Raw genomic sequence first — 22,587 nt, 5'->3', positions numbered from 1 at the left:
GGGCCTAGGCATCAGTACTTTTTTAATCTATCCAGGTAAATTATAATGTACAATCAGGGTTGAGAGTCCAAGATGAAAGATAATGATGACCACAAAAAAAATTGAAAAAGGAACTCAGAGGAAACAGAGATACTACCAGGAGCAAATAAGTGCATCCAAAATTATAACTATCTTTTAAAGAGATAAACAATTTTACATCTGTGAAATAAGAAAAGGATGTGAAAATAAGAGAAACATTCATAGGAAAGGTTATTAAAAACATATTGCACAAATAAAAATCTAATAAGAAGGTTAGGAGATAAAGTTGGGGATATTCTCTTAAAGTAAAACAAAAAGACAAAGAGACAGGAAATAGAAAAGAAAGTTAGGGGTTCAGTGTAGGTGATCCATTATCCAACCAAAATGATTTCCAGAAAGGGGCAAAAAAAAGAAAACAGCAAGAAATAAATTATGAAGAACTGAAAGAAGCAGACTCTGAGTGGGAGAAGTGGGTGCAGGAGAGTGCAATTTTTCTTTATAAAATTGTGGCATTATTTGACTTCTATAATAAATGTATGTATTGCTTTGATACAAAAATTATATATTGAATAGGTAAACAAAAACAATAAAACTACAATGAATGTTAACAGAAAAGAGAAGCAGAGATTAAGTATAAGGCCTAATGATGCCTCAGTAGTAGAGTGTAATCACTCTGGTCCCATAAAATACAGAGATAGGTCCTTGAATAGCAATGTATAGAGAAACAAAGAAAGGATCTTTTAGAACATACAGAAACCACTTACTCAGATGATTAACTAAAAGAGTTCCCTCCATTCATTCATAGGAGCTAGGTACCTGGACGGGGTACTAAAACTAGATAATAATTGATAGTAATATATTTCAAAAGTCCAATTCTCTAATAAGACTTTGAGGAATAAATCATAGAAAACATCATGAAAAGGAAGCTAGGTTATTATAAAATCTTAGACAACATCAACAACCATAGTACACCAAGTTCATGCCAGGGTTGCCATGATTGCCATCACAGGAAAGTTTAGAAAAGATCGCCCTCTAGAGGCATGTCTCATTAACCATTCAAAAACAAAACAAGAAACCTGGAGTCTATGATGTGCCAGTGTTAAAAATACAGAGAAAACACAAAATATTTCACGAACAGTAAAGAGGAAAACAAAACATGACAGTTTAGCTCCAACTGCTAACTACCTGAGCCAGCATTTATTTTAAGGAATAAAAACGAGAGAAAAAAGTGTAGCATATTCCAAATAATAGACAAGAGATAAAGTATTCAAATAGACTTTAATCAGTTTTTATAGTATTAAATTTAACATAAAGTATAATTTAGAGACAATATAAGAGTGTTAGAAGATACTCCACAGGTAATTTTATTTTCCTCAAAAACTATGTTATCTGAAACTTCCTCTCAATTTTGCTGTGAACCTATAACTGCTCTATAAAACCGTCTATTAAAAAATGATGCTATCTTTACTTAGTAGATGGTTTCTCCAATTAGGGCTTCTGAAATAAAAGAACTTTTCAGGATGGTATTAATTATAAGGCTTCTCTTTTCAATCCACTTTCCCTAAAGAACTCATCTGTTCTGAGAAACAATAGGAAGTGACATGAAAATATTTTAAATATGCATGATTTTGGTGTATAGATGTAAAGACACAAATTCACTAGGAAAACTTTAATAGACTTCAAAACAATAGATTAAAAACTTCATCTGAACTACAAGAAAGTACATGCAACCAGTAAAAAACCCAGGTACTAAACTAAGATAGCCTAAAAGAAGATTTTTATCCATTTACATGTATATACTGTATATATATATATATATATACGCTGTGTCATATGAGGCATAAAATTTAAAGCAGAGCTACAGTGCACATGATTGATTTTTCTTGGCAAAAATTAAAACATACAAATGGAAACTTCAATCCACAAGTAAACAGTGATGTGGAAAGAGAAGTCAAAAAACATCACATTATTATTGATTGTCTTAAGTAGGTGAAACTATATAAGGCTGAAATGGGCGGTTGCTTTGTATTTACAGTTGTGATGTGGTCTGTATCAAGAAAACTACTGATCAACAAAAGTAATTACAATAAACCAGCAAATGAAAGCTATAAACTCAGTTTCTGAGTGGTAAAAAAAAAAAAAAAAAGAATGCCTCATACAGATGCTAGGAAGAAAAGTGATGCTACCAGTTACTTAGAAGCAGTTTATTAAAATAGTGAGGCTTCAAGCCCAAGAAATCAGAGGCCCCCTCTACAGGACCCAGAGTCTCATCCATTCCTTCCATTTAGAAGAAGTAGAATCTGGAATTCAGATGCCTAAAGCTGTGACTCAATGATGACTCCTTCCTTCAGGACCAATGAGTTAATGGGAAGGCGACACTTCCGAGAACTGCTGAAGTAAATCCAGAATCCCTCTGTTAACGCAATGGAAATAGGAAAAAAACAAATTCCTTAAAAGCCCTATCACATAGTGACTGTCATATTCTTGAACCTAAACTGGAAAACTAATTTGCAAAATAAAGAAATGCAAAGGCTAGAGAATGGGTAGATTAATTTATACAACTATATTTCCTAATGTATGGTATTACAATGAGTAAAAACAGATGAAAAAGAAAAAATAATACTACCTTCACTTTCAATTTTGCGTTGGGTGTACCTTCATTTCAGAAACAATGTCAGAAGTCAACTCATCAATACTGAGTCTAATAATGCTACAAAAGCCTATGCACGATAAGGTCACGATTATATTTCAGTCACTTATTATTTGGTGAATTCTTCATTTATTCTCTTTTCTGCATAAGAGCCACTATACAAAAATATGAATAATGAATCAGTCCTACATACCTCCTTAGTAATAATCAGTATCAATGATGAAATTAATCATAGCAGCTAATCTTTTCCTGAGTTATTTCATGTGTGTCAGACACTATTCAAAATGCTTTGATCCTCACAGTAACTCTCTAAGGTAGGTAATTTTATTATCCCCATTTTACTGACAGAAAATTAAGGCACAGGTAGATTAAGTAATCTGTCTAAATTTACGGAGCCAGAAAGTCACAGAGGTTCTACCACAGGAAGTCAGACTCCAGGTCCTCCAACTGCCTCCCCAAGGAAGTTACAGTTAAAAATGGAGATCATCGAAAATAATAGGTAGAAGGCAGGAAGTGATAAGTATGGATAAATAGCTTACAGAAGAAACAAATACCAAAGTTAGACACTTTATGTTAAGAGGGAGAAAAGCACACTGTGAGCTGAGCTGAGCTGAGCTTCAAAGATTCATTCCACGTTTACCTGAAGAAATAAGCGGAAAACAATTCAGACGCAGGAACAAGGTGTTGATTGAAGCTGAAAAGCAAAAGCAAGTAATTAAATTTGCTTGGAGCATAAACAATAGTGGCAGAAATGGTTTCTTCATTCAGCAAAAATTTACTAACTGGTAAAGGGAATGCCTCATCTCCTAGAGGACTATTCGCCTGCAAACATGCTCACCTCCTATTTCTATGAGAAACAGAGGCAATCTCCTCTTTGCCCTCTAACTTTTCCCCATTTTCCTGTTCCCCTTTACATCAATGCTCATTGAAAGGCCTGTCAATACTGGCCTCCAATTTCTCTCTTCCCGTCCTTAATAAAATCCTCTCTTATCAGGCCCCTACCGCTTCAACAAAACTTGCTCTTATCAAAGCTACATGTCCTCTACATGACTAAATTTGATGGTATTCTATCTTTTTCTCAGTCCTTATCTTAATTGACCTATCAGCAGAATTTAACACATTAATCATTCCCTTTTCTCAGGGAAAAAAAACCAATGTCTTCATTTGGCTTATAGGATTTCTCATGTGTGGTTTTCCTTCTATGTCACAGGCTCAGTCCTGGGACATCTTCATCTTCTTTTCATACTCATTCACTTACTAGGTGATCTCATCCTGCTTTGGCTTTTTTTATCTATGCCTCCCCAACATTTATTCTCAGCCTATTCCTTCCCACTGAACTCCAGATTCATAAAACCAACTACCTACCTAACATCACTAGGAGGTCAAGACACATCTTAAACTAAACATGTCCAAAAGTCCTGATCTGTCTCTATCCCCAGAGCTGCTTTATCCTCGTGGTCCTCATTTCATGTGATGGCAGTCGCACCCTTCCAGCTGTTCGGGCCGAAAGCCTTACTGGTCACCCTGACTCCTCTCTTTTCTCTCCTGGATTTCTGCAATGCTCTCCTAACTGGTCTCACTAGACTTCTACTCTTGTCAGACTGCAGATGGTGCGTTCTCAATACAGATCACCATTCTGCTCCTGTCAAACCACAATCTGACCCCGTCACCCAAAACCCTCCACAGCTTTTCCACTTTACTCTGAGTAAAAGTCAAAGGCTGACATGATCTGGCCGCATTCCCTCTCCGACCTCAACTTCTACTCTGCACCTTGTACACTGTTCCTTGGCCACATGGGCCTCCTTGCCTCTCCATGAACACTCCAGACACATTCCCAGCTCAGGGATTTTACACTGACTGTTTCTTCTGCCTGGAACATGTTCCACAGACATCTGCATGACTTTCTCCCACACTTCCATCAGATCTTTATTCAAATGTCATCAACTCAGTAAGGCCTGCCAGGAGCATCCTAATTTCAAACTGCAATCTTCTCCAGGCATGCCCTATTCCCCTTCCTTTACTTTTCTCCACAGCATATAAAACTACCTGTTTATCCATCCATTTGTCCATCCATCCATCCATGAATCCATGAATCCATCCATCCATTCACCTATCATCTATTCTGTGCATCACATATCCCGCCACTGGAAAGTCAGCTCCATGGGAACAGGGATGTTTTCCTCTTTTATTCACTGCTATATCCTAGAGCTCAGGAACAGTGCCTGGACATAGTAACACTAATTAATAGTTCTTGAATAAAATGAAAGAATCTTACAGATGTTAAAATGAAAAGCAATGTTACCATGAATGAAAATCTCTTCATTCTGACAAGTAATAAACTGTTTTTATTAGAACTTCTAAGTTCTAATAACTTTGAAAACTTTGGTTTGAAGCCTTAGAATCTACATTTTACCAAATACTATATGAGGTGCCAAGATACAAATATAAACAAGAAAAAGACCCTCTCTTCATGGAGGTAAATCTACTGGGAGACACAGGCATGTCAATGAACATATTAACATATGTTAATATGAACAACTAACATTAAAATATAATAAAATCACATTCATAGTGCCAATACCAAGACTGATACAGAACATACAACATAAAGAGGTGTTTAAAAGAGGCTGAAGAGGAACTTCCCTGGTAGCACAATTAAGAATACACCTGCCAATGCAGGGGACACAGGTTCGATCCCTGGTCTGGAAAGACCCCACATGCTGCAGAGCAACTGAGCCCACGAGCCACAACTACTGAGCCCGCGGTCTAGAGCCCACGAGCCACAACTACTGAGCTCGCACACCGTAACTACTGAAGCCCACGCACCTAGAGCCCATGCTCTGCAACAAGAGAAGCCACCACAATGAGAAGCCTGAGCACCGCAACGAAGAGTAACATCTGCTCACCACAACTAGAGAAAGCCCACGTGCAGCAACGAAGACCCAATGTGGCCAAAAATAAATAAATAAAAAACAAACAAAAAAAAGAGGCTGAAGAGATGAAGTGATACTTTTAGCTAGATCATAATGAAGTAGGGTTTCAGCAGGCATCCAAGGGAATAAAAATTATTTTGAGAAGAGTATGCAAACTTAAAAGGTGCCAAGAAATGAATACATGTGGCATTTTCAGGGAAGGGTACAGAAATGTAGGTGTGGTGGAACAAGAAGCTGAGAGTGAGATGGAACCTTCCCTAACATCCTAAAAGCATGGTGAGACACTGAAAGACTGAAAGCAGAAAAGTGGAATATTTTCCTACTTACGGTTAACAAAGAAAATGCTTGCGATAGTTAAAAGATAATTTAACTGCATGGGATACAATACACAGAATTACAAAGAAAACCATATTATTATACTGAAGTATAGCTATCAGTTTATTTTAAAAATTAAGTTCTGCTATAGTAATATATGTAATATTAAAATCAGTAATATTATTACATTATATATATATATAAAATTTCCAAGCAATGGTGAGCATAAACAATATTTCAAAATACATCTCGACAAAACACTTCAAGATTTCTTTGTATATAATGTGATACAAAAACATCTGTGTTTTTATTGGTGACAATGTCACAAGTACTGCTGCTATAACTGTCATGTGTTGTCTATATTCATAATGAAAGAAAACATTTACTTTTGGGTAGAGGATAGTAATCCTAAAGATGAAATATTTTCCTATCCATGTTCACGGATCTTAAGAACCCCTTAAGACTAAGGTCCAGGCAACAAGACCAGAAATGAAAGAGATATTTAGAGAAAGTATATTTCAAATAAATAAACATCCTCTGTTAAGTAAAAATGGCAAATAGATAAAATAATCCTAACCTAAACTGGATTGCATCCAGAGAGTAAAAAGGAAATATCCTTATATCAACTGTTATTTAACAGTTTCCTTTACTTTGCTAAAAAGAGCACAGACAAACAACAGCAATAACCGCCAAACCATGATTCATTTTCAAGATGAATCCCTCCCTGTTCAAACGTTTACATTGTTTTTGACTAGCATCAGATTGTTTATCCACACAAACTGTAAATACATCATTTTTAGAACTAACCAACAACAATGCCCATTTTGTTTTGACATGTAAGGTACAAAAAGAACATAAAGAAAAATGACCATCACTCTAATGTCTGCACTTTAAAAATGAAAAAACTACAGAAAAAGGGGGTGAAATTCCAACATAATAAAAATTTAGCATGTGTTATCAGGAGGAAAACGTCTCCTGAAATTCCTTACTTTCAAAAGGGAATTTAAGAACTGCAGTACTGCTAAACTGTCTATAATCTCCTCTCTGAGATGCCTTCTCTTAGCTTTATGGAAAAATATGAAGAAAGCTGTGAAAACAATAATGCTGAGAGAAAATAATATATTTTGACAATATTACTCTTCAACTGTTTGATCTTTTACAAATGACAAATCCTTAACTGACTGGCACTTTGCACCCTTCAGCAAAAATATATTGAAAGGTATTCATTCAGTCATTCAATATCCGTTTTGTTCCCTTAGACAAGGGCAGAGATGACCTTAATTTCTGTGCACAGTATGCCCAAAGCCTAGCACAGAACCTGGTATGTGGTATGCTTGTTAGAGGAGGAAGAAGAGGAAGAAAAAAGGAACTCAAAAGAATGCTCTCTGAAGATGTATAAAGACTATAAATTCTTCCAAATTTTTCTACTAATACAGCTGGTTCTCTGGCCAACCTAGCTGCCCAATGTGCACACTAAATCTCGCTCCATAAACTGTATGGTGAAATTCAAGTTAAGAAAAATATTTAACACAAAAAGCAAGGCCCTCAAAAAACCTATACTACCATTTAGTTATATGACAAAACAGTCACACCTAAGAATGTAAGTAATTATTTCTGAAGTAAAATGTCTTGCAAATGGCTGAAAACATGAATATCTCATAGCTTTCTAAACTTTTTTTTAAATTTTAAATACTTTTTTATGATTTTTATTTTTAAAAATATTTATTTATTTATTATTTATTTCTTTTGTCTGCACCGGGTCTTAGTTGCGGCACACGGCATCTATGTTACGGCCATGGTATCTTTGTCGTGGCATGCATACTCTTAGTTGCGTCATGCAAACTCTTAGTTACAGCATGCATGCAGGATCTAGTTCCCCGATCAGGGATCGAACCCAGGCCCCCTGCAATGGGAGCGTGAAGTCTTACCCGCTGGACCACCAGGGAAGTCCCAATACTTTTTTAAATGACAGTTTTCACCCAGGACTTATTTCAACCTCAAAGATCATGGATCACTAGTTAAATATACATGAATAATAACTGTTCTTATAAAAATAATAGGGCCAGGGACTTCCCTGGTGGCGCAGTGGTTAAGAATCCAACTATTGGGCTTCCCTGGTGGCACAGTAGTTGAGAGTCTGCCTGCCGATGCAGGGGACACGGGTTCGTGCCCAGGTCCGGGAAGATCCCACATGCCGTGGAGTGGCTAGGCCCGTGAGCCGTGGCTGCTGGGCCTGCACGTCCGGAGCCTGTGCTCCACAACGGGAGAGGCCACAACAGTGAGAGGCCCGCGTACTGCAAAAAAAAGAAAGAAAAAAAAGAATCCACCTACCAATGCAGGGGACACGGGTTTGATCCCTGGTCTGGGAAGATCTCACATGCCACAGAGCAACTAAGCCCATTTACCACAACTACTAAGCCTGCACTCTAGAGCCCACGAGCCACAACTACTGAGCCCGTGTACCACAACTACACTGAAGCCTGTACACCTAGAACCCATGCTCTGCAACAAGAGAAGCCACCGCAGTGAGAAGCCTGTGCACTGCAACAAGGAGTAGCCTCCGCTTGCCGTAACTAGAGAAAGCCCACGAGCAGCAACAAAGACCCAACGCAGCCAAAAACAAATAAATTAATTAATAAAAAAAAAAATACTTCTAAATAAATAAATAAATAATAGGGCCAGGGACTACCCTGGTGGTCCAATAGTTAAGAATCTGTCTTCCAATGCAGGGGATGCGGGTTTGATCCCTGTTCAGGGAACTAAGATCCCACACGCTGGGGGGCAACTAAGCCCATGTGACACAACTAGAGAGCCCACGCGCCACAACTAGACAGCTGCGTGCTGCAACTAGAAAGCCTGCACACAGCAACTACAGAGCCAACGTGCTCTGGAGCCTGTGTGCCACAATGAAAGATCCTGAATGCTGCAACTAAGACTCAATGCAGCCAAACACAAATAAAAATAAATATTAAAAAAATTATAATAGGGCCAAAGCACAAAATATCATCTAAGCAGAAAACAAAGGTCCCAAACTGTTTTGAGTTGCAGAATTTCTCCCCAGGATTCTATTTACCAATATATTTTTTCAGTCTATCTTAAAACTTCCTCCAGAAAAAATACATATGTTGAATTGATTAGGTATTACAAAAGGATGTGTGTTCAAGCAGAAGCATTTTAGCTTCTTTAACTTCTTAGGGATATAGCCAGAAGAACTGCAAAGATGTACTCAAACAAGTACTTGTACACACACGTTCATAACAGCACTATCCACGAAATCAAAAGGTGGAAACAACTCAAATATCCATCAACGGATGAACGGATAAAAAACTGTGGTACATACATATAATGGAATATTATTCAACCATAAAAAGTAATGAAGTACTGACACATACTACAATGTGGCTATACTTTTAAAACATTATGCTACGCGAAAGAAGCCAGAAACAAAAGGTCACATATTTTATGACTGCAGTTATATGAAATACCCATAACAGGTATAGATTGAGATGGAAAGCAGACTGGTGGTTGCTACGGGCTTGGGGACAGAGGGGTGGGGAGGAACTGCTTAAAGAATATACAGTTCGGGGGATTTCCCTGGCGGTCCAGCAGTTAAGACTCCGCCCTTCCAATGCAGGGGACACGGACTAGATCCCTGATTGGGGAACTAAGAGCCCACAGGCCATGCTGTGCAGCCCAAAAAAAAGAAAGAGAATATGCAGTTTTCATCTGGGGTGAAGACAATATATTTGGAACTAGACAGAAGCGGTAGTTGCATAATATTGTGATGTAATAAATCCCACTGAATTGTTAACATCTAAATGGTTAATTTTATGTCATATGAATGTCAAATCAATTAAATAAGGGTTGTTTTCTGTAGGAACCATAATCTCGCTCTATAAAATTCCCTATACTTAAAATCTAAATCGGTCATCTGTCAAGGAGAAACTGCAATGCTCCAAAAAACAAAGTGTCATCTAATGTCAATGAATATCTTCTCTCATTCTGGTGGGTACAACCATTCTGGTATTATCAAGGCCAAGATTCACATACGTTGTTATCCAGCACTTCAATTCAAAAATAAAACAAAGTGAGAGAGTGGCATGGGCATATATACACTACCAAATACAAAACCAATAGCTAGTGGGAAGCAGCCGCGTAGCACAGGGAGATCAGCTCGGGGCTTTGTGACCACCTAGAGGGGTGGGATAGGGAGGGTGGGAGGGAGACGCAAGAAGGAGGAGATATGGGGATATATGTAGATGTATAGCTGATTCACTTTGTTATACAGCAGAAACTAACACACCACTGTAAAGCAATTATACTCCAATAAAGATGTTAAAAAAACAAGACAAAAATAAGCACACATCTGCACTAAGAAACAAGGACAAAAATTTTCATCTCTTCATTATACATAATAGCTCCACATCAGAAACCACCCAAATATACATCAACAGTAGGAGAAAGGATAAATAAGTAAAAATATATTTGTACAATGGAATATGTAAGAGCAATGGAAATAAATGAATTAAACCTACATAAAAATACATGAATTAATCTCACAAACATGTTAAAGAAGTTGAATATATGAATATATACACACTCTGTTTTTAAAAAAAGTGAACAGTTCACTTTTTTAAAAAGTAAGGAAGTGATTACCCTAAAAGTCAGAATCACAGCTTACTTTTATGGAAAAGGGGCACAAATATGGAGTTCTAGTAATGTTTCCTTTATTGGTTGGAGTGACGGTTACACAACTATTTGCTCTAGATAAAATACTGACTAATACGTGGGTTTTTTAGAAATCCCCCAAAGATGTATTGGGTTGGCCAAAAAGTTCATTCGGATTTGTCCGTAACATCTTACGAAAACCCAAATAAACTTTTTGGCCAACCTAATATTTTAAAATAAAATGCAAATGCTGCTCTAAAATACATACGACTCAAGATTATTCCTCTCCAACAATAAATATTTCTTAATGAACTACAGCACTGATTCTGGTTAAAGCCAGAGTTTTCTGGAAAAGATCTATAGATATGAGATTCAATCTCCAAATTTATGAAAATAGTCTTGAACATCATATTCCATACATATGACATCAAGTAACTCTTATATACTGAAAAAGTTAGGGAGTTAGCTGAGTGTGGCAAGTGAGCTGAAGAGATCTGGTTCTTCCCCTGGGGCCAAAGAGAGTGGTGTGGCCTCTGCTAGGGTGGGGGAAGGGGGCAGTCATTGGGGAAGAAGGAGAGAACTTATCAAAAAATGCAAGGCAGAATTCCCAGCACAACGGGAATGTTGAAGCCTGGGGACTACTGTTTCCATATTCGCTCACTCACACACTCCTCCATCCATCCATCCATCCATCCATCCGTTCATTCGTTCAACACATCTCCATTTACTCTGCACCTGGCAGGCACTGTAATAAGTTCTGTTCATACAGAATGGGCATTTAATAGAACTAATAGCCTGGTGGCAGAGACATATTTAAAACATAATCACATAAATAAATATATAATTTAAAGTTGAAAAAAAAAGTTAGGGAGTTAATGTAGTATGGTAATGGTCACCATTACTATATTAACTTCAATTTATTAAATGATTTAATAAATTAAGAATGTTCCCGGGCTTCCCTGGTGGCACAGTGGTTAATGACAATGCACAAGACATGGGTTCGATCCCTGGTCCGGGAAGATCCCACATGCCGCGAAGCAACTATGCCCGTGCACCAGAACTACTGAGCCTGTGATCTAGAGCCCGTGAGCCACAACTACTGAGCCCGCACAACACAACTACTGAAGCTCATGCACCTAGAGCCTGTGCTCTGCAACAAGAGAGGCCACCGCAATGAGAAGCCTGTGCACCACAACGAAGAGAAGCCCCCACTCGCCGCAACTAGAGAAAGCCCAGGCACAGCAATGAAGACCCAACGCAGCCAAAAATAAATAAACAAAATAAATAAATTAAAAAAAAAAAGAAGGTCCCCAAATGAGCCCAAGATCTTATCTTCATCTGAATGAATTAGAAAAATGGGTTAATTTTATTCCAGATCTCGAAAATGAAAGATAAAGGGAAGAAGTACTGTTGGGAATAGTGGAGAGAGAGAAAACTGGGTTTACCGTGCAGAGGAGATCCAGAAGGGCTGCTGGATAGACCTGGAACAGGGCTACAGCGACCTCCTTGCTTAGACGTCAGTTCCTGTTCAATCTCTTCCAGCCCAGCACTCTTCTGGAAACGGCTCATACGATTTACCACTCGTGGTGACATATGTGTTCGAACACAAGGCTGGCCACCATAAGGGTTGATTGGGAAAACGTGGGAAGTCCCCCGGAGTGTACTGACCACAACCCAGCGACAGTCATGGCTGAAGCATATGTCTTGTACCTAGAAATGAAACAAGGAAAAACAAAAAAAAGATTGAAACTATTTGGATTTACCTAAGAATATCACAAACATATTACTAAATATGAACAGAAATGCCTGCCTGGGGACTTCCCTGGTGGTGCAGTGGTTAAGAATCTGCCAAAAAAAGACCCAAAGCAGCCAAAACCAACCAAATAAATAATAATAAATAATATAATTAATTAATTAATTATTTTAAAAAAAGAAATGCCTGCCTGGTTACCAAATTTACCTAACACCAGATTATATTTTCAAAATGTTTCGTCTAAAGATCAGATTCATGGTGAATACTGATCAAAACTCCACATAAGGGATTTGATAAGATTTACAAGAGGGAATTCTGTCCCTTGCTGTATACAGTGCCAAGTCAGAAAATAGGACCTAGGTGGTTTCACCCTATAGAGCTATATTTAAAAAAAAAAAAAAAAAAAGATATATGGATAATGTTCATTTCTTTAAAGGAATTTACCTTCCAAAAAAGCATAGAAGAGTAAAAATTAAAACATACATTATACAAAGCAGGTGAAGTTATTAATCCAATCATTCACTCAACGAATACTCACTGGGTACCCTGCTAATAAACACTAGGAAAAGAGGTGGGTAAGAAATCATCCTTGGGCTCACAGCCTACCAGGAAGAAAAGACATAAGAAATTTGCAAAAATATAACATATAAAAATGAAATAACTGTCTTACATTTGAGGCACAGTGGTAACAAAAAGGAAGGAAAATATGAAATCTGCTTCTGAGAGGTGAAAAGAAGATGTTCAAGAAGGTAGAGGGTTAGGAGTGGCACCAAAAACACATGATCTGAATAGCTCTGGGTTCTGGAACTGAGTTTTGAAGTAAGATATACTTACAAAGAAAGGAGCGATGGACATTCTAATTTAGATATATGCAGATATTCTACTTTTGATATAGATGCATAGACATAAGATGGAAATGATGAGCAAGTAGTTCAGTATGTCAGAAACAACATGAGAGTGAGCAAAAGCCAGAGCAAGAGGTGTCTGGATTTTATTTAAGAAATAAGGAGTCAAGATTTCAATTCTGGAAGGATGATTGTGGGAGTGAATGCAGGGGAATGGATTTGCAGTGGAGATGAGGGTAACTGAAGGAAAGTTAAGTAGAAGTTTCTTCAACAGACACAGATATAGGACCCTAAAGAGAGGTGGGAAGAGAAAATGTCTCAAAAACACCCAAATGACAATCCAAATGTCCATCAACAGATGAATGGAGAAAAAAGATGTGGCATGTATATATACACAACAGAATATTTCAGCCATGAGAAAAATGGATATCCTCCTAACTGTGACAGCATGGATGGACCTTGAACACATAATGCTAAACGTGGTAAGTCAGACAAAGAAATAACTTTACAGTATCACTTATATGTGAAATCTAAGAAAAGCAAACCTGTAAAAAACAGAGTAAAATATGGTGGTTACCAGGGGATGTGAGGCGGGGATAAGACTGACAGTGTTTAAGAGTACAAATTTATAACGAGTAGTAAATAAGCCATAGGGATCTAATGCACAGTATACTGATATAGACAATAATATTGTACAGTTATATAATGTGATAAATATGGGTACAATGGCAATCACATTGCAATGTATAAATGTATCAAAGTAACAAGTTGTACACCTTAAATTTACACAATGTTGCATGTTAAACTTATTCAATTTAAAAAAAACCACTCTGATAACAATGAAAAAAAAAAGAAAAAACTTACGTATTTGCAGTGGTTGGCAAACACTACAGGCCATACGGTCTCGCTCAGCTATTTCCCTGCCCTTCCAGTGACAAAGTAGCCATAGAAAATATATGTAAATCAATGAATGCAGCTATGTTTGTAGAAAAAAATTTTACAGAAAAACTGACTGGCCACAAACTTGATCTAGGTAAAGTTAGTCACCAAATTGTATGACATTTATCAGGTACTGAAATACAGAAGTCCCAGTATTTTCAAATTAGCAAACTGAATTTATTACTTTCATCTTCATATCAATCTAATGATGACAACTTGAACAAAAATGTCTCTGTAGGGCTTCCCTGGTGGCACAGTGGTTGAGAGTCCGCCTGCCGATGCAGAGGACACGGGTTCGTGTCCCGGTCTGGGAAGATCCCACATGCCGCGGAGCGACTAGGCCCGTGAGCCACGGCCGCTGAGCCTGCGCATCCGGAGCCTGTGCTCCGCAACGGGAGAGGCCACAACAGTGAGAGGCCCGCGTACCGCAAAGAAAAAAAAAAAAGTCTGTTTACTTTTATACTTAAAAAAGACAGCTAAGGGCTTCCCTGGTGGCGCAGTGGTTGGGAGTACGCCTGCCGATGCAGGAGGCGCAGATTCGTGCCCCTGTCCGGGAAGATCCCACAGGCCGTGGAGCGGCTAGGCCCGTGAGCCACGGCCGCTGAGCCTGCGCGTCCGGAGCCTGTGCTCCGCAATAGGAGAGGGCACAACAGTGAGAGGCTGGCGTACCGCAAAAAAAAAATAAATAAAAATAAATACATAACCCAGACAAAAAAGTATAGTAAAATAAGATAAGATGTTTGTGAACAGGATTTAAAACTTGTGAGTAAAACTCCTCAAGCAGTCAAAGAAGCCGATTTTCAGTGTATTAAATCTTCAAATAAGCCTAAATTCTGCTTAAAATCTTGACTAATACTTCAGAAATATTCTACAAGCAAAAGCTATACGTATTCATCAAAGTACAAGAGCCTGGAATCTTTGAAATAAAAAAGAAATTTTAGTCTTACATCAAAACAGGATATTTAATTGCTAGACAATTGACAGACCAAAATTATCAATACATGGATAAACCCCAAACTGAGCCCCATGCCTGCCCATTTCAATTACTGTGACACATCCAAATGACACATTAATGTTATAATTAAAGAATCTCCTGATTCTTTACACTGAGAAATTTAACTCCCAGCAATTCTAGAATTACGAATAAAAAGTCATTCCTCAAGTGCTTCACCTCTCTACTTCACTTACACTGACTTTCAGCTAAACGACTTACAGAAAAGCAGGAGAAAAGGAAGGGGTAGGACAAAGAAAAGTGTAAACAGCAGAAGCAAGAGAAAAGAAACACAGTACCAGACAAATTTAATATTATAGTATCAAATGCATTAACACAAGCCAGAATCAAACATCTAAAGAAAACTATCTTTAGGCTTACTGAGTAACTTATGTTCCACCCACAGCGGAACTAAACCATGTCATCTAAAACCTTTTTCCAAAACACTTATAATCAAGATGACTTCCTGGTCTGTCAATGAAAAGAAGTTTCCTAATTTCATTTTAAGAATACTTCTGATATGAGGTGGTACTAACAAACAGTATCAAGGCAAGAAGACAGAATTCTACCTAAAAGCTTACTTAGAAAACTGCTATTAGAGAAGTAATTCTGCTCTGTGACCTTAAAGACACATCAGGATACATAAACGAGCAGAGAAGAGTTGCTAAACACATGAGCTGTCAAGAAACTAGAGAAAGTTTAATCCTTTAAATAACATTACGAAGGATAACAAGTTGCCTATCCACAAAATGCAAAATGATACAACTGTTCCTGTTATCAAACAAGTTGGGTGGTTTTTCATACATTATTAAAAATAAGAAAGACTGGGAACCCTCATTAGGACACTCATTATTATCAATTTGGAGCTTTTAAATAAGCAAATGTCAGAATTCTTAACTAATGAGATATAAATAAGAAATACAGAGTGCTTAATTAAATGTTTTGCAAATTTCTATTCGGTTATATAATTTATTGCTCTTTAAATGTATTATTTGGCATATTTATAACATCTCACACTTGCTTCTTATTGTAATGATGTAAAATTTGGCTATGAGAAACCAATTAGGCCTGTAGAAAGCTGAAGTATTTGTTCCTTAAAACATACTGCAGCTATATGTCAGTAATTCTAGTTTATACAAGTATTTTTTTCAGCAATCTAAATCAATTTCATTGATTTACTCATCCAAACAATATTTGGGGCAACCAAAATCTAATATAGCAGACATATATGGCATAATTACGTCCAACATTTTATCAAAACAAACAACCAAAAAAAAAAAAAAAAAAAACCTCGAGTGTATATTTCATTCACAGAACAGGCTGAATTCAAATTACATATAAAACAAGAGTAATTGAGCACTAGAATTAAGTGTTACTACATTTAAGCATCTAAGATACAGAAATGAGCATCGCACAAGCCTCCAAATTTATGCCGCAAATTTACCCCCAATCCCAATTAACTAATAATAGCAATTTTAAAATTCACTGTTATTTTAACATACTAAAATCTAAAGCAGAGATTCTCTAACTTTTAGTAGACTAAGAAGCACCTAGATTATTTGTAGGAAATACAGATCCTTTGGTCCCACCTTCAGAATTACGATTCAGGAGGTGTTGGGAGGTCTTGGGGGAGACGTGACCAAGAAATCTGCAGTTTTAGAACTCAGATAATGACTCTGATACTGGCCTGAAGTCTTTAATATGGAGCTAGAAAAAAAAATAAACTTACCAGAAATAGCAGTCCCCCAGCCCCACACCAAACCTTAGAAATTACATAAAAGATACTCTTTTTTAAAAATGAAGTAATGGCAATGATTTCCTAGGGTGTGAGTGGGGCAGAAGACTGACTGAAGAGGGCAGGAGGAAACTTTCTGAGATAATGAAAATGTTCTATACCTTGATTTGTGGTTGTACAGATGTAACTAGTGGATGGCAAATAGAACACCCAGCCTCCAACCTTCACTCCCTCACCTGCCACCACTACAGATACTTCCTATGTGCTTCCCAAAGCCTCTCTTACAGCAGGTGTTGAAAAGTATCCACTTTCTTGACAAAAGGAATTAACATCACTGAAGCTGTCCTTACTCCTTGAATTCACCTTACTGCTTTGAATTCAGAAATGATGCCCACTGGAGTGGCAATTATAAAGCGATCACAAGAAAAAGAACAAAAAAAGTCACTGAGACACTGTACCAAAACTGGCAGCAGCCTTCTTGTAAAGTGAGAAAAATAAACCCTGGGTTGTTTTTTTTTTAAACCATTGTTTTTGGTTCTGTAGGCAAATACATGCCTAATGATTCAATTACTAATTCCCTTTCCAACTCTCTTTTAAAAAGAAAGAAAACCCGAAAGCAGAGAGTACTTGGATAAAAAGTCTCAAATCCCAGAGTACTATTCTTTCACAAGCCTGTAAGAATGGCAATTAAAACCGTAAAGACAAGTCCCATATCACAAAAACTAACTAGCCAAGGTCCTAGCCTTCAGATGAGGTTATGTTAATGGCAATAAGTTTGCTTGAGAATAAGATGCTTAGAATGGAGATGTGGTAAAGACAGATAATCCACACACACCCTCTATCTCATCTGTCTACTCCCTCCCCATATCAATTCTTCAGATTCATTTATTTATCCAATAATGCATTCATGGGAACCCTATTACATGTTTTGCACTCTTCTAGTTGCTAGAAATTTGAAAATGAGCTATCAAATAAACAGCATGCTGAACTCTTGGGCATCTATGCCAGAGAAATGAAAACTATGCTCACGTAACATGCTCATAATATCCCCAAACTGTAAATAGTCTGGGTGGATGTTTAAACAAACTGTAAAAGTTAGGTTACTTATAAAAGGGTAACATGAGGGAACTGTCCAGTATCTTGACAGCAGTGGTGGATACACAAACTGACACGTGATTAAATTATAAACACCTAAACACACACACATACACAAACACACACACACAAGCACATCTGGTAAAATCTGAAAAAATCAGTGCATTGCGCCCATGTCAATATGCTGGTTGCCATATACTCTAGTTTTTCAAAATGTTACCATTGGGATAAACTGGGTAAAGTGTACATGGGATCTCTTAGTACAATTCTTAGAAGTGCCTATGAACCTATGATTATTTCAATAAAAATCTAAAAGTACAATTTCTTACAAGTGCCTATGAACCTATAATTATTTCAATAAAAATCTAAACAACAAAAAAAGCGAATGTGACACTTTGTAAACACCACAGAGCCAGCAGTGCTAGTGCAGCCGGCTCCTGCTGCAGCCTGAACTTGAGTGGAGACAAGGATGATGGGTGGCCCAAAATGCCAAGGAGTGCAGTGTGAACTGTGGCAGTGGGGGCAGAAAGGGGCTGTGATGCCTGGACACTCGCTGGAAGCCGGTGAGCAGCACCACTGCTCATCGGGAAATAACTGCCACCAACACTTGGCCAAGTGAGGAAAAACGGCTAACGCTCCTGGCTGCCCCCATAGTATCTACAGACTAGCCTCCCCTGCCACCAGGACAGGGGATAATGAGATCCCCTGGCAGCCGTCACTGGAAAAACTGGCATGTGCACCTTAAACACATTCGTCCATGTTCTTGTGTAGGGGGAAACAGCCCATGCCCTCGTAGGAGGAAAAATACCCTGGAACGAAGTGTAAGCACAGTTCACAGTAGGGAAGAGGAGCTAAGATGACCTTGCGGGTGTACTATTGTTGTCGTTTATGTTGATAAATGTATAACTAGTATTAATGGCTTAATTGATTGTACTTACATGGTTTTAAGTCAGGGGGTATCCTCTGCCATGCAGATCGAGGTGACAATGCGACAAGCCCACAACAGCTCACCTACTAGGCTTCCAGTTCCTTCCCATGTTATGTAATAGAAACAACAGAATCCCAGTAGGAAAAAGTTGAGGTAGAGACTTAATGGCTGCTGAAGTTCACAGCGGTGTTATCCCAGTACAACATCGCCACCTGCCTGATCCAGCAACCAAGTACGCTCCCTTTTTTTAGTTGGCAGCTACTAACCTGCTACCAGGTTCTTGTAACTGAACTGACCCATGGAGGCTGTGTGATTTTCCAGACCCACACTGGGATGAGTCAACTCAAATCTGATGATGAGCACGGTGGGAAGGGCCCGACAGGGCTTGCTAGTCAAGTGGGAATGGTATATTCCAGAATATATTCCAGAATGGCCGTAGGAGCACCTTGTTTTTACCACTACTTTATCACCCACTCTACTGCTTGAAGCAATGCCACTGGTTCTATAAGCCCCTGAATCACAGAGTTTCCTTTAAATGCCTGATTGATGGTTTGGCTAAAATAAAAAGTGATGGTGTCCGCTGGCCCAGGGCAGCTGCACAGCACCAACAAAAACTGTGGATGGACAAATCTAAGTACCAGTCAACACAGCAGGATAAAGGAAAGCTGTCACCTCTACTTTGAGGGGTCACTATAACTGTGGACCAATCATGCCCATTCATTAATGTATTATCTATGGATGTTTTTGCACTACAATGACAGAGGTAATACATGTAGAATGCAGAGTTATTTTACAATCTGGCCTTTTAAAGAAAACTCCTACGCCAAAGGACTAGAACTGTTATATTTATACTGAAACTTGTCATCTGCCGATGGCCTTGCCAATGGTCTGTTTGCCATGAAGTAGACTACATACTGGCAGATTGCAGATGTCCCTGTTGTAGGGCCATGAGCTGTGCAAGCAAATCATGGCTGGTAACTGAAGAATCTGGGTCACTTAATGCCCAAGGTAAGAATCCACCCACTGATGAGAATGACTGGAATCAAGCCACTGATCAGGCCTGCTTTTTGCCCTGCCTTGTACAGTGATTTCCATCTAAATCCATCAATTATAAATCTTTGCCCCCTCTATTATCCATTGTTTCATATCACTCAAAGTATACACGATGTCATAATTTAAAAGCATAAATATACTACAGGTGCTGGGGTTAGTTGCTGAACTTATCTATTAGGACAACATAGTTGACAGGATTGCTCAGATATTTGCCCTTTTTTCCTTATTTGTTCTATCAAATGTTGAGAAAGTGTTATTAAACTCAGTTTTAGGTGCATAGACATTGAAATCCTCCTGATAATTTGACTCGAACATTATGAAATAGCTCTGGTAACAGCTTTTGTCTTAACCTCTATTTTACTTGATATTAATATAGTCAAATCTTTAATATTCTTATGTTTATTATTTGCATGACATACCTTTTAACATGCTTTTACTACCATCATATTAAAGATTCAAAGAAAATCTTTAATAGATAACTTGTTCCTTTAGTTTGAAGTTCTTTAGATTGGAATATATTAAAATTTAATATAATTATTTATATGATTCAACTTTGATGTACCATTTAATGTTGTTTTCTGTTTATCCCCTCTGTTTCTTGTGCCTCTGCTCCTCCCTTTCTGCCTACTTTTGAATTAATTGAACATTTTTTAGAATTCCATTTTATATGAAGTTTTGTCTTTTTAGGTGTAGCACATTGAACCTTGAAATAGTAATAGTTCCTTGCTCCCACAAAGCACCAATGGTCCATTATGCTACAGTTATATGCATTACATGTATACAATATAAACCTGAGAAAATGTTAAAATTTCTTACATATAAAAATTATTTTAACATTAAATTTAAAATTTTAACATTCCTACATATTTTAAATGAATTAAAAGAAAGAGAGAAAAAATGCTCTCTAATAAGAAATTGATCATTTCTCACATACTTCATTACTTCCAAGATATCTAAGTTTGCTCTGGTATCATTTCCCTGTGCATGATTTCTAGTGTGGATGTGCAAGGTTTATTGCTCACTCCTTCATTCTTAAATGATACTTTTGCTGGATGGAGAATTTTTGATTACCAGTACTTTTTTCTCTCAGTCCTGTAAACATGTTATTCCACTGCCTTCTGACTTCCATAGTTTCTGATGAGAAGTCAACAGTTTGTTCAAATGTTATTTCTCTGTATGTAATGTGTTATTTTCCGCTGGCTACTTTCAAGATTTGCTTTGGTTTGCAGAAAGTTTACTATGACATTTTTGTTAAACTTGTGTTTTGTCATATTCAATATTTTTTTTCAATAAATTTGGAAAGTTTTCCATCTTTATTTCTTCTTTTTTTTTTTTTTTTTCTGCCTCATTCTCTCTGTATCCTCTCCTTCTACACAGATTGAGAGGAATTTTGCTCCAGGATGGATCATACGCAGAGTCTCAACCATACCTGATTTGTATGATTTTGATGAGGAGATCTGAACTTTGGAGCTGATGATATTTTAAAGAAATTTTAGAGTTAGAGGAGATGTTGTAATGTGCTGAGATCTTCAGGGATGTTTGTATGGAGTAAATACATTTTACACATGAAGTAATCCTGAATTTGAAGGGTCAGAGGGTGGACTGTAGTGAGGCAAAGAGTGGCTCTAAAAAAGACACATCCAGATCCTAATCCCTGGAACCTACATACAGTACATTATAGACCCAAAGAGTGACTATTACATTATATGACAAAATATGTGATTGATTTCTAGATCTGGAGAAGTTATCCTGGATTATCAGTGTTGACATTAAAAGGCATCACAGGTACCCTTATAAGATACAAGGAGGAAAAGACAAAGAGAAGAGGAGGAGGAAATGAGACCATAGAGGCAGATACTGGAGTGACGCAGCCAAAAGGCAAGAAATGCTGAGGGTCACCAGAAGCTGGAAAAGGCAAAGAACAGATCTTTGTTAGAATTCTAGAGGGAGTGCAGCCTCACCAGCACCTTAATTTTGGACCTTTGCCTTCCAGGACTGTGAAAAAATAAATTTCTGTTATTTTAAGGCAATTTGGTTTTGTTCTGTTATTTTAAGGTAATTTGTTATGACTACCACAGGAAAGAAATGTGGAGTAAATTTGTATATCGTCCAGAACAATGTGAATTTAATGCTGTGGACTGCCTGTAACTGAGGTTGCTGGGTGGAATGGCAAGCTTATGTTAAGATTTTCATAAACTGCCAAACTATTTTCCAGAGTGGCAGCACCATTGTACATTCCCAACAGCACTGTGCGGAAGATCGAGTTCCTCCACTCATTGACTTTTTGAGAGTTCCTTAAAATGTGTTGTAGATACCAGACAACTTGTATCTAATCCAAAGGGTTCCTCCTATGTTTTCTTCTAAAAGCTTTATAATTGTAGATTTTATATTTAAATGTGATCCAATTTCAGTTTATTTTTATATATGGGATGAGATATGGATTAACACTTTTTTTTTTTGGCACATCAATACCCAGACAGACAGTCTATTACCGTTGTTGACTAACTTGTCTCCACTTTGCACCTTTGTCAAAAATCAATTGTACATATGTATGGAAATGTTCCTGAATGTTATTTAGCTTTAATAAGTCTTATTATCAGGTAGTGGTAACCCTCCAACTTTGTCTTTCTTTTTCAATATTATTTTGCCCAGTATAAGTCCTAT

General features: G+C 37.6%; 1 protein-coding gene across 3 annotated transcripts in view; it reads right to left on the bottom strand.

Moving 5' to 3' along the window:
- The window catches only part of BCAS3 (BCAS3 microtubule associated cell migration factor), a 572,392-nt gene that overhangs the window by 350,606 nt on the left and 199,199 nt on the right, over positions 1-22,587 (bottom strand). For all 3 annotated transcript variants that reach the window (XM_059997244.1, XM_059997243.1, XM_059997246.1), the window contains exon 15: positions 12,030-12,294. In XM_059997244.1, the coding sequence (XP_059853227.1) occupies positions 12,030-12,294 (265 nt within the window). The remainder of the gene's footprint in view (positions 1-12,029; positions 12,295-22,587) is intronic.

Source organism: Delphinus delphis, chromosome 19 (assembly GCF_949987515.2).
Source record: "Delphinus delphis chromosome 19, mDelDel1.2, whole genome shotgun sequence".
Taxonomy (NCBI): domain Eukaryota; kingdom Metazoa; phylum Chordata; class Mammalia; order Artiodactyla; family Delphinidae; genus Delphinus; species Delphinus delphis.
This window is presented reverse-complemented; position numbering and strand designations above follow the sequence as displayed.